The 14,166-nt window shown below is 34.6% G+C and overlaps 1 protein-coding gene across 3 annotated transcripts in view; it reads left to right on the top strand.

The window, feature by feature from the left end:
• The window catches only part of znf507 (zinc finger protein 507), a 30,391-nt gene extending 17,688 nt beyond the window's left edge, over positions 1-12,703 (top strand). For 2 of the 3 annotated variants that reach the window (XM_012962269.3, XM_004913552.4), the window contains exons 3-7: positions 931-1,051; positions 2,712-2,826; positions 3,725-3,829; positions 5,191-5,325; positions 6,166-12,703. In XM_012962269.3, coding sequence (XP_012817723.1) covers positions 931-1,051; positions 2,712-2,826; positions 3,725-3,829; positions 5,191-5,325; positions 6,166-6,490 — 801 coding nt within the window. In that variant the 3' untranslated portion in view covers positions 6,491-12,703. The remainder of the gene's footprint in view (positions 1-930; positions 1,052-2,711; positions 2,827-3,724; positions 3,830-5,190; positions 5,326-6,165) is intronic. The other variant, XM_002934374.5, reaches the window with a different exon arrangement.
• Positions 12,704-14,166: the final 1,463 nt, after the last annotated feature.

The raw sequence follows: 14,166 nt of genomic DNA, 5'->3' as shown, positions 1-14,166 counted from the left end.
CTCCAAAAAACTCCTTTGTTTAAGCTATAACACACCAACTCAGACCTGTGCTGTTAAGATCATACTTGCATAGTGATAGTTAGATAGATGTTCTTTTATGTAGAGGCAGGTCCTCCTACATTCTACCTTGATTTTTATTCCAGTAACTGAATTATCTGATTTTTAATAAATTTTTTTGCCCCACATCTGTAATTTTGGATCATTTTCCTCAATAAAACTTAAAGGACATGTAAATCCCCCAAAAAATAAAAAAATTTAATCAGTGAAAAGCCTCTTTGAAATCTTTAAATACCTGCCACTTAGTCAAAGGTTAATGCTGCAGCATCCCATTAATCACTCCGGCCCCCTCCCCTAGGAGTTGACTTTGGCTCTTGGCTAGCTGAGCATGCATTGTTCCTTTCAACTCAGGTTACCAGAAACTCTGCTCTAGCTGTGCATTCTGTCGAAGAAACTTTTTTTCTCCCGACGTCCTCTCCTGAACTCAGTTTAATCATTACAGGGCACAATGAAGAATGCAGGCTTACACAAGCAGAACTTACTTTAATTTAAAAAAAAAGCAGAGGTGTTTTTTTTTTTTGTAAATCAAAGTAAGTTCTGCTTGTGTAAGCCTGCATTCTTCATTGCATAAACTTTACAGTGCAAATGTGCTGTTTGCAGATGTAAATGTCATTGGTGATGTCAGAGGTAAAATCACAGCCAGGTGAAAACTATTTGTTTTAGAAAAATGTGGTGGTGCTGGCTAACAGAGGGGATATATGCAGTACAAATGATCTTGTGGGAAAATGTAGGGTTTACATGTCCTTTAAACAAGTTTAATGTTTTTGACTCATTTGTTTAATTTGGTTTTCATCTGCTTTTAGGACCAGATCACATTTTAGGTTATATTTATGCAGCTTAATCATGTTTTTTTGTTTTTTTTTACTCATCTAGGCTCAACTAAGGAATCATGAGAGAGAACACCGTAGTCATCCAGATAACCGTACACTGTCTACATCAAGCGATGAACAGCATGGTTCTAGTGGTGATAATGAAGACAAGCAACCCTCAGAAGGTATTTTAAATTTTTACATGTGCTGGTTGTCCTATCAAAAAGTTTTCTTTAAGTGCTATTGGTTTTTATAGGTTTTTCTTTAAGCTCCTCCTTAAACTTCTATGTGTATGATGCTCTAATATCCATGTTCTTGGATATACACTAGTTAAAATGATATGGACCTGCTCCTGTACAGTTTCATTGTAAGCAATGGCATAACAGGACTCATCCAGGCCACTCCCTAACTGTATACAATCTTAACCTTAAGAAATTAGAACTGCTTATTTTTCTAGTATAAATTAATTACACTGACATTTAAGGCTTTTTTATAATTATCGAACTTTCATTGTAAGGAAATGATGTACCCCTAGCTATTTTTATAATTACCACTCGGTACTGTAAGATTTAGTATTGCATACACCCCTTGGAAAATGTTGATTAAACACCTCTTATATAAGACACCACCTAAGAGTTACATGAAACCATGAAGCCACAGGCCAGTGGATTACCAAAAAGTGAAACACAAGCTATCAATAAATATTCAAAATATTTTAATGTATACAGTAATACCTCTTATACATTATAAGACAAGGGAAACTCTAAACATTCAGGTCTCTATAGAAATATATTACATAACATCACTTAAGTAAAACTTTTCTTTTTATATAAAGCTAGCCTTTGTATGATGAATAGAGTAGTAGTATGTGCCACTGGATTATACTGTATAGCAAAACTTCAGTACTGTCTGGTGTAGTTTTAATTACAAAATTACATTGTGTACATTGCAAAAATTAATTCTATCATTTAAAATTTTATTCTTAAATCAAAAAAATATATTTTTAAGCTGTAATATTGAGGTGTAGGCAGCATTATGCCTGATCCTGTGCTTTCTAAAAGAGCCAGTACTGCATAATAGAACTGCTTTCTGTTAAGCTATTGTTTCTCTTACTCAATGTTAGTTCCCAAGTCTGGTCACAGATTGCTTTGATGCTATTTTCATGTCTAGCCTTGTTTCTAATTTCAAAATGAAAAAAAAAAAATCTGTTTGCTCTTTGGGAAGAAAACAAATTTCAGTACAGGATTTTGCTGAAGGAGCGCTGTTAACTGATGCATTTTGTAAAAAAAAAACATTAATTTTCCCCTAATACAAGCCAGTATTTAGTAGGTGATAACTCCAGGATTATCTTCATGCCCTGCATCAATAGGAGCAATGCATTTGCATCATAACTTGTGTGCAGATATCACTTGCACGGCCAACACCAAAAATAATGCCAGACATACTTTCACCCAATTGCACAACAAAATGCACGTGCAGTTGTATTTTTCTAGATCAGACACAGTTGCACCAGACACAGCTCAACTGGGCCAGGCAAAACACCTGCTTGCTCCTGCAGTGACTGCTTCTGGGGAGAAAACCTGCATTGTGGAAAAAACATGGCGATTGCCCTCAAAATTGCACTTTGCTCACTACGCCCAAGGATAATAATGAGCCCTAATGTCTTTTGCTCTTACTTTTTCCTGTTTCACTTAGATTCTGATTTCCTGTCAGGTGATCAGAAAAAGTGACACACAAATACATATAAAATATGAACTCAGACATTAGTTTAAAAAAAAATTGATACAACATTTTGTTTAATATTTACTTTTTCTATATTACTCAATGATTCATTTATTGTTAAAGGTAGCAAATCATGTAACCCAAAACTGTACCGATGTGATGTATGCAGTTACACAAGCTCTACATATGTTGGTGTTCGAAACCACAGAAGAATTCACACATGTGATAAACCATACAGGTATGAAACAAATATTTATTAAGTTGCAATAAATATTGAAATACCAAAACTTTTTGCATTTACTTTCCTTCTGTACCCCTGGTTGTTTATAACACACCCCAAGTGATATTCAAACAAATACCTGTTAGTTGGTAATTAAAAAGGGAATTATTTTGTCCCCCTTACTGGAGCAGCAAGTTTAATCAGGAGAGGAAAATTTGGCAGTTTGTCTCTGCTTGTATTATACCACTAGTTTACTAGAAATTGTTTAAGAACAGTCTCTCATCTTATGTAATGCAGATTAAGAGCTATTGTCTTATTTGAATTACTTGTGAAACGTAAAGCATATGTTTTTGTTAAATGGTTGTATTGGCAAAGGTGTTTCTCTTCAATCTGGTAGGACAGCAAATCCAAAAACAAGACATTTTGTGCATCCCTAATGCCTGTGCTTGATATTACTACTTTAAAACCCTATTGCTTGGCAAAGGAAAAGATGCAAAGCTATATGTAATAACTAAGATAATTCACCCCTGAATGCAGGATCAAACAGACATAAAAGTTCATGCAGCATCTGCTCTTTAACTGCAATTGTCATTTAGCTATGCGTGTGCTACAGATCTTTTGTAGTGAAATAGTAACATGACAGAGGGTAGGCATGTAAATGTGCTGGTGCGCATAAGCCCTAAACATTTATTGTAGGCCTGGTAATCACATATTTCCTTTATTAAACATAGCATTAGTGCAGCATCGGTTTCTGTACAAATAGAAATGTATATCTAACAGGTTTATGGTATAAAATGCAGCAATTTTATAAATCTGTATATTTCTGATTGTGACATTCTCAGAGAGTTTTCTTTGGAAAAGTCTTTTTGGTTTTCTTGGACTGACTACAGCTGGTACCTTATTTTTGTTTCCTAAGATGTCAAGTGTGCAATTTTGCCACTACAAATATGAGCAGTTTGAAGTGTCACATGAGACGCCATCCGGAGGAACATCAAGCAGTACAGCTGGTAGAGCAGTACAAGTACGTGTAAAATAAGTCCAAATTCTATCTGATGTCCAGGATATTTTATTTTTGCTTTCCATGTGTGTTCATGCATATGGCTGAACACAAGGAAAATGATTAGTTTAATTTACCGTATGCCCATCTGCTATATTTGCAATTAATTCTTCAGCAAAAATATTTTTTTTTTTCTCCTGGATTTTCAGAATTTATGTTCACTCTTCCCTACCAATATGAACAGGTCTCACTGTTGAAAGATGAAGTTCATTCATTGTTCAGCATGGTGTGTTTTTAGGCAAGTTTAGGAGGAACATATATTTAATAAAAAGGTCTGTTTAGATTCAGAAGAATAATTTAATTAGTGAGAGAACTGGAAGTGCCCAGGATATATATACTTTCTGTGTTTGGCAACTTTGATCTTTCTATATTGTGTGTTGCCAGACTATACTTGGTGCAGTTTAGATCAAAGTGAAACAGAATTTATGGCGCTAGTACTTGTGTGTTACCTCCATTAATTTTATGATCCCTGGTGCTTAAAGAGTGAAAACGGATTTTCACCCTAGAACTGCTTTTTGCATGAGGAAAGACATGCAGTTCTATGCAGCTTTTCAATGTAATCACAAGTGAAAGTATTTTTATCCCTTTGATTTACCCCCTCATTTCAGGAATCAACATATTGCTGTTGCTGTTTGTAGGCTTAGAATGAAAGATCCCCAAACATTTGAAAATAGCTAATTATTAACTCATTGATAGTACTATTTTGTCTAATGTGGATTCTGCATTTCTGGGGGGTTTTGATCTAGGCCATGCCGTGTACTTATTGGCAACAGATCTAAAATGCCAAATTGTAAAGGTTTAATTGAACAGGTTCCTAATCTAAAAGATAATATGCTTTATGAATGCATCTGCCTGGTAGATAAAGTTAATTCTTTACCCTCCGTATAAAGAAAGAGGTAAGAATATTTGGCATATACATGGCAAAAAGGTTTTGCCCCACAAGAAGACATATGGGGGGCTTATTTGCTAAAACTGGGCAAATTTACATATGAGCAGTAACTGATAGCATCCAGCGTGCTTTTTTATTTTACTTGCAGCTGGCTAAACAAAGCTTGTTGTTGGCATCCGTTACCGGCTGTGCGTAAATTTCCCCATTTGTAGTAAATATGTTCCAGTTTAATTTCACTCTAAAATTACTCTTTATAATGTTGGACTTTTGACAGTTGTATTTGTATTTTACCACAGCCTTTTAGTATTTATATTGTGCAGATCTGGTTATGTATATAATCTGCTGGTTAGTGTGTGCTTACCAAATCTACTCTAAACTACTTAGTAACTACAGATAGTTCTTTTACAGTTTACTATGCTATTTTGTGCATTGGCAGGTGCTCCCTTTGTGGATATGTATGCAGCCACCCTCCATCTTTAAAATCTCACATGTGGAAACATGCAAGTGATCAAAATTATAATTATGAACAAGTGAACAAAGCAATTAACGAAGCTATGTCCCAAAGCAGTCGGTAAGTTCAACTCCTGTTAACTTTTTCTAATATTGCTTAATTTACATTAAAGCTGTTCCAATAGATTAGCAAATGATCTACTATCAAGTGTCCATTAACACTTTTTTTGACTGGGCAACCATTTAGACACCTGCAGGTATGAGTGAAACAATAAGGTGAAGTAAAAAAATTTTATGAAAATAGATGATCACATCCCCCACTTCAAAGTAATACTGTTATGGGGAAAATGTGTTTTTTGTTTTCAAAACGCATCAGTTTTAGATTTTAGTTTTTCCAGCAGAATCCTGCATTGAAATCTGTTTTTCACAAACACTTACAGATTTTGTTTTATATTTAATTTTGAAATTTAACACAGGGCTAGCCATTTTCTTCATTTTCCAGAGTGCAACACCCATGTGACGTGTGCTCTAATAAACTTCAGTCACACTTAAATGCTGTGCTGCAAGTTGGAGTAATATCACCCACCTCCCACCAGCCGATCAGCAGAACAATGGGAAGGTAGCAAGATAGCAGCTCCCAGTAGATATGAGAATAGCACAAAGTAGTAAGAAATCCAAGTCCGGCTTGGGACTCCTTCAGTTACATAGGAGTAGAAAAAACAATAGGTTACCTGAAAGCAGTTCTAATGTGTAGCTCTGGCTCTTTCTGAAAGCTCAGAATCAGGCACAATGCACTGATATGGCACCTACACACCAACTAAAAAAAAATACATTTGTTGGTTCAAGAACATTTTAAATACTAGACTGAATTATTTGTTATGTAAACAGTGTAATTTAGAAATAAAAAGTACACCATAAAATTCATTTAATACTAATTTGTATCTGATATTTCATTTTTCAGGATTCAAGGGGAAACAATAAAGAAGAGTTTATCAGAAGATTCTGACAGAGTGCATGTTAATAGTGAGAGTTCTATTCGGCAATCAGCTTATGGAGTCAAAAATTACATAGAAAGTCCAAAGGTCAATCAGACTCAAATTACCTTGTGCAATACAGAGAAATTACAAAGCCAGATTCGACCTGAGGCAGAATTATGTGTACTACTTTTCTGCTGTTGTATTTGTGGCTTTGAGTCAACAAGCAAAGAACTTCTAATGGAGCACATGAAAGCACATGAGGGAGAAATCATAAATATCATTCTAAATAAGTCAGAATCAGCATCTTGAAAGTAGTATTCAGTTCTTCTATGGTAAATCTACGAACAGGCTACAGGTGCTTAACCCATTATATATAAAACATTGCTGGAGTCACCAGGTTTAAGTGGATGTGTGTTTAAAAAATTTCCTCTCTCCCTCTCATATATATAATATATATTTATTATAATGACCCATTCTGATTGGCTAATATGTACATCTATACATAATTAAACAAGCCAATACAGAATATTAAGGATATTAAAGGTCACTGGGTTTCGGGACCATATTAAAAGAGAACTAAACTTCAAAAATGAATGGCTAGAAATTGATCTATACTAAACTTGCTGAACCAGCCTAAAGATTCAGCATCTCTATAGTAGTGATGATCCAGTACTTCAAAGTGGTAACAGGGGGTCACCATACAGTTATCTGTTAGAAATGTTTGCAACACTCACTTGCTCGGTGAGCTCTGAGCAGCTGGGGAGAAGCTGAGCTTAAGGGTCAACAGCTTAAGGGATCAAACAGAACATGAGGTTTGTCTATCAAAGAGGGTAATGCAACAGTGCTGATTATTCGTTTCTGATGCTAATTGCACTGGTTTCAGAGCTGCCATGCACAGATAATCTGTATTATTTAGTATTGTGCCATTTATACCTACAGTACATAGTCGGTCCCTAAGCTCAGTAACTAAAAGTAGTACAGAGCAAGTGCTGGGAATCGGCAGAAAAGATGGGGGACTACTTGGGCATCTTTGGAGACACGGAGCTTCACTACTAAAGCGTTGTGGTTGTCTTGGGCTGGTACAGAAGCCCAAAATATATGTACTACTTCTTTAGTTAAGTTTTTTTTGTAATAAATTGCAATGAGTTTTGAGACCAGTAAGCGCACATTATGAATGCTAATATCACTGCACCATTTAGGTATATACTTTACAGCTTCCTTTCATGGGTCTTCTGTATTAAATATTTTACTATTGCATGCACACAAAACACTTAAAATCTAGAATTTGCATACTGCTTTTGAGCACCTGTTTCTGTGATCACAAATCAAGATAATTTATTTTGAGGTTTATTTACCCTTAAAAGGATTGACATTTTTTGAATTCATACATTTCAGACTAGCTAATATCCGTTTCTTTGCAAATTATTATTGCTTAGTGCTGTTTATAAAAGAGAATTCATCTTGAATTAATTTTATTTGGTGCTTGTCAAGGTTTACAGGGTTTCCATTTGTACAACTCTTAGCACAAATTGTGAGCCCCTGGTTTCCCTAGTACTTAACTTAAAAGCTTCCATGCCTCATTCCTCTACTGTCTTTCTGGCTTTACTAGTGAACACTTAGAAAACCCTCACAGGAACAAAGTTCCAGGCTTAGAAACTGAGGGTAGCATTTGGTTGGAGGGAGTAAACTGCAAGAAAATTGGTCCTGGGAATAAGTTCCTGGTTTTAAATAGGTTTCCGTGTCCATTTAAAAGTAATGACACATGGTATTGTTGCATGCATGCTGACAAAATGTCAGGAAATATCATTGCATTGGTGTGAATTGTCTGCGTCAAAACATTTCAAATTTTTTGAGCAGTAATTTCTATTTGTTTTTGATCATTTGTGAATGTCTGTTAGTCACTTACAGCAGTATAGATATTTGGCGGTTTATCCACTTACCTCTTAAAAACTGCAGTATAGTTTTTAGCCCTCTTATTCTTCTGGAGGTACCTTACTGAAATCAGAATTACTATATGAAAAAGCAAACAATTTTGACTCTCAACCACATTTCCAGCATTTTTTTTTTTTAGATAAAAATCTTGTATTCTTAATGTCAATACTACAATGCTATCTTTGAAGTTATAGCAAGATGAAATGCCAAGCTGTGCAAAAAGAAAATTATCAGTAAATTGCAGAACTTGCAAAATACATTTGTCAAAACCTGCTGTAGATAGGATGCCCTTCTCACAATTATAGACTTTATATGCATGATGTTTTGTATAGTCCTTCAAAATATATATATATATATATTTTTTAGTGTCAAAGTATGTAGGTTGTTTTCTTTTATTTTATATATATATATATTTATATTTATTATTATTAGGTATTTATGTCATTTCATAATATAGTCCTCAATGCAGAAAGAAAATGCAGTTGTCCTTGGTGCTAACTTTTCAAAAAGACATTTTGACTAAAAAAATTAAGGGGTACATTCTGTGCACAACAATGTTTGCAGAGGGTACCTGTAAGGGAAGAGTTATGTACTGTCATAGCTAGTGACAGAAAATGCATTGAATTGCTTGGTTGTTGATTGCTTAAGAGAAATTTTGTTGCACTGTTGCATTAAAAATAATTTAATGCCTGTACTCCTTTTGGTGGTGATACATGCATCATGTTTGTTACATTATTTCTGGTAAACTTTGCTGGCATGCTGTTAATTGGTTGGCTGTTCAAACACATTGCCCTAGACCAGTAATCGCCAGCCAGAGGCCTCTGAGTAACATGTTGCTCACCACCCCTTTTTGATCTTTTTCACATCGACTTCAAACCGGTAGGGTTATTTTTGAATTTTTGGATCGGAGGCATGTTTTGGAGGGACATTTTCATTCTTGTGTGGCTCTGCAATACATTTAAATACTGCTCACAAGTTATAAAGGTTGAAGAACCCTGCCCTTGAAAGTGCCAATGTTTAAATTGCCTCTGTTAATGATTTTATGCTTACCCCAAAATCCCTGGAACCCTGCATTCCATAGCCGATTCCAGCAGTAAATATAGTTGTCTTAATAATGCTATTATAATCCCATAAACCCATCAGTGCAGTGATGTTTAAAAATTTGGTCTATGTGCTTACACAGTGTCAACACAACTGAAAACACTAAAGGGCAGATTTATAAAAATTTGAAATTTCGACGAACATTTCTAAAATATCTCAATCTGCAGAAAAGTTTGGTTTTTTTCTTGTCTCAAATTTTGTTTCTACTACCTTAGGTAGTAGATTAATAATTCACCCTTAAGGAGTATATTCCAGTATGTTTGTTGATTTAGGCAGTTGATTTTGGTAGGGGCAGATTTTTCTCACTTTAACTTACTAGTGGAAAATCCTGAGGACATTTCATTTTCATTTTGTAAATTTATTTTTTCCTAATTATTTCCGTCTTTTTTTTTTTTTTAGTTATAAAATGCCAAAGAAAATCTTTGTGTTGTGAGGTTCCCACAGGCTTTTACTAACTGTAATTCTAAATGTAATTCTACTGATAGAATTATTAAATTATAGAAATGTTGGTGTGCCACATTGGATAGAAAGATCAAGATAGTTTGGTAAGATCAAGCACGGATGTATGGTGATTCTTTGGCCTGGTTTACAGTCTACGTTGTGCCTTAAGTTCTAACTAAACTGTATGATCATGGAAATGTGTGTGACCATTTAAAAATTGATTAGCCAAAGGAGAAAAGTTAGTGATCACATTTGGAGGCCCAATTTCTTAAAATTCGAATTTGTGAAATTTTTACATTTGAAAAATTGAATGTTTGGGTTTTTTTTTTGTTTTATTAAAAATCAGAAAATTAAAAAACTTGGTCGAATAAAACCATGAAAAATACTGGAATGCATCGAATTTGTATTCTACAAATGGGTCTGCAACCCCCTCCTCCCCAAATCGCAAATTGAAAGATTTGGTAGAATTTTACCTAGGACAACTCTCATTGAATTCTGCATGAACTCACAAGGTTTTTTTATGCCAAAGTTCTACATTCACATTTTTTCTGCACTTAATAAATACTGAACATTCAAGTTTTTAAAACTATAATTTAAATTTGTAACTTTTTGTGCCAAAAAACTGAATCACAGGAAAAACTTGAATTCAAACATTGATTATTCAGCCCTTGGGTGCATATATGGTGTTTTTGTCCAGCAGATAAAGTACTGTGCTTAGCCCACAAGTTTATCTGTCGGATAAGTGCAATTTGGCCATGTTTGTGTCTGGCCATGTTCGCACTTAAATGTACAACTCTACTAAGATATCTAGAGCCAAGTTGAGGTATTTGAATGTAAGTTTTCTGGCAGTTGTAAACAGCAGATTACAGGTTAACAAGGGTCAACCCCAGACAACTATGCAGCAGTTGCATTATTAAATCCTTTTACTTAAACACGCCCACACCACAGTGTGCATCTGTCTTATACGTAATATCTTGATGTCTTTAAGACACTCCACTTTTCCAGAAGTTTGAAAAAATTGATTCAGATGTAATCCCAGATAAAATCAGTGACTTTGGATATTGTCACAACTTTATGGTTGTAATTCAGTAATTTTCCATTGTCTTGTTAACACAGAATTTGGAAGCTGATTGAGACAGTTGACATGACACCAGATTTTATGACCAGTGTTCTAAACCACTCAAGTGTAATCCATTAGTTATTTGGTTAGACTGTACACAAAAATATCTTGCATAATTTATTTATTTTTTTTGTGTTAAGTGAATCAAGGTAGTGAATAAAATATTCAAGTGCTTTGTAAGCTATTATTACACTTTATGAGACAGAGTCTGTGAAGATTGAACACAGAACACATTCGTGGCTTCCTGGAATCTAGTACTTCTAAATAAAATGTTAAGTGATTATATAGAATTAAACACAAAGTGTCAGTTATAATAAAAATAGATTTACAGTGCTATTTTCCCAATATGTTGCCAAGTTCTAAGCAATTTAGTTGAAACATGATTATTGGCATTAGTCTGAAATATGAAGACCACTAAATACATTCAGTTTAGAATTTTTAAGTTTAATTACACAATTGCATCATTTTATTTTAAAGACAACATAGTAGCATACAGCACTGTAAAATAAAATGTTAGTGTAACTTACATTGTACATTTTTTTTTTTTTTAATGCAGCTTGATGAATTCTGAAGTTGAAAATTTTAAATCCCTCCACTCACTGCACAATACTATATGGATCTGTTACTCTTCATGCTGTGTTTCATAAAAGAACAGCATGCAGTGGTGATTTTCATCCTCTTTTGGATGAACAACATTTTGAGGGCCCAATTAACACATTTACAGAGCTATCCCACTATACATTTGAGAATAAATAAGACACTGCCACCTTAACCAGGCCAAACATGGCCCACTGCTTTGGAGCTTCCTCATGGAGCAGACACATAGTTTGGGAACAACTGGTGTAAATACATTTTATATAGGAATCTACAATCCTTATTTTTGCCTTGGATCAACACCGTTCATATTCCACTGAACCACCACAAAGGTTGGCTTACTGCAGGTGAATCTCCAAATGTTTGTATCTATAGGGGTTTTAGCTTTTCTTAAAAATACACCAGTAAATCAGTGGCCTAAAAAGCATTTACCATAAATGCCTGAATGCAGAAAAAACAACAACAAAAAACTTTCCCTCCTGATACTAGCAGGATACACATAAACTGTATGTAAAGTGAGATTATTATTTTTCATACTTTAGTGTAACTTATTTTAATGCTAAATATGATGGGAATGCTGACTATATCTAAGTATGGAGATCCAGTTTTGGGTCCAGACCCACAGGTTAAGCAATCTAAGTGTTCTGGCTTATATAAAAGAAAATCATACGCTGAGTACCAAAAAGTCTGAAGTTTATTGACTTATCCCTTTAGTGTCTAGTTGTTCTGCTTTCGGGCTTTTTTAGTCTTTAGTCAATATTTATTTGTTCAAGATAAATATTAAAGTTGAAATGTGTAGTAACTTGGGCCAACTGTACAAATAGTTAGAACTCTGAATATACAGCATACATTTTTTTTCTTTTGTGTAAACTATACAAACTATATATATTAACTATTGTAAAGCTAATTTGCTTACAGATATATGTACAGAACTCGACTGGTGCTTTGTTTGGTTAAAATATGGATTTGATTGTAATATTAACACACATTTTCCAGTATTTTTCTAGTTTGTGTAACACTACAAAAGGGCATACCACCTGCAATTTTTGTAGCCAAAGTACTTTGCTTTAAAAGGAAAAACTGACATTTCCAAATTGTAATTGCTTCTCGTGGTTTTTATATTTTGGTGATATTGCCCAGAATGTCTGGACTTTGCATGCCTTATATTGTGGGAATATGTTCTCTTCTGAACGATATCCTGTAAGGCAGCTGTAGAATTTCAACTACCTTTAAGATACTGTACAACATTAGAATAATTTATTTTGCTTTACAAAATTTTGTCACATATTGACTTTCATATTGTATTTTGGTAATAAACACGTTTTTTATTAAAATGTTGTTCTGTTTATTTCTAGTTCATAAAAATATGCTCTGTAGTAGGATATTTTGGACTACATACTTGGAATAGTGATGAGCGAATCTGTCCCATTTCACTTTCCTGAAAAATTAGCAAACATGCTGAGAAATTCCAGAAATGCACTGAAGTCAACAGGCTTTTTATGTGGCAACCGCACAACTTTTTATATTAACGCAATTTAATTCTTACTCGAAATGAGTCAGTGGCCATTTTTTCTCCAAATGCATTGCAATAAATGGCCATTTTTTGTTTTTCTTTGCAACATTTTTCCCATGGTTTCTTGCCAATTTTTTTTTTTTTACAATTAGTTTTTGGCGCAGTTTTGTTAAAGAAAAGTTACCAAAAAAAATTGCTCATCACTAGAGTGGAATAATGCAAAAACGTTTTCCCAATTCCTACGTGTTGATTTATCTAGAGGCATAGCAGCTGGGATCTCGGCAAATTGCTGTGGGGAAAGCATCCCAAATATGTGTTCTGGATTATAAAGGGATGGCAAAGCAAGTACCAGACTCACATGTCTGCCTGTCCCTTCTCACTGCATTGCAGTCTTTGTCCAGTCATGGAGGAACCTACTAGTAGACCTACTGGGGATCTCTGATAAAAGCAGTCTGATTTAAAACAGGAATATGGTTAACATATACAGAAGAAAGAGATGGCAATATAAGGAGCTGTTGTATTATGTAGCCTCCTGCAATACTGTGTCCTGCAGTATTGTACAAATGGAGCTTTAAGTATTCATATAGCTGCAAGAATGTTTTTCTGTGCTCCAGAGGCTTGGGTAACTGGACATCTACCATCCAATTTCAGTGCCTCTACATATGAATTTTCATAAGACCCTAAAAATACACTTGTCATTTATTGAGGTTACCACTAAGATCTAGGGTGCAGCCCCAGGTTTTTATGCCTAGTATGCCCTTAGTGCATTTTATAAGTTTTCCATGTATGATAGCTTCCTTCAAATCTCAGATGTCAAAGAACAGCAAATAATCTAAAAACCTCTATTTATAACTATTAAAGCAAAGTCAAATAGAAAACCTTGGTTTCCCCAAAATCATAATTTTTGCATACCGAAGGAAAATTTATTTCTAAGCAACTGTCCTGTATATATTACATTTTTGAGTATTTTAAAATGTATTTGTAAAGGCATAGTTTACAAACTTTTGCCAAAATTGTAGGGGTGGAAGATCTAGCGATTTCCAGTGCATTAAGATAGACTTTTTTTTTTTTGCGCATAGTAAAGCAACTGCAAATAGCATAACTTGGAATAGGACCGGAGATGTAGGTCTCCAATTATTCCTAGCAGACACCGCTCAGGGGAGCGGATATTTGGAAGTGTTAGCTTATCATTGATAGATTGTAACTCCTCGCCCCAGAATCTCTGTATTACCGGGCAGGCCCAAAAGACATGAAACATAGTGCCAATGTCTGGTCTACATTTGG

Source organism: Xenopus tropicalis, chromosome 4 (genome assembly GCF_000004195.4).
Source record: "Xenopus tropicalis strain Nigerian chromosome 4, UCB_Xtro_10.0, whole genome shotgun sequence".
NCBI lineage: Eukaryota > Metazoa > Chordata > Amphibia > Anura > Pipidae > Xenopus > Xenopus tropicalis.
Note: the sequence above shows the minus strand (reverse complement) of the source record. Positions and strands in the feature narration are given on the sequence as shown.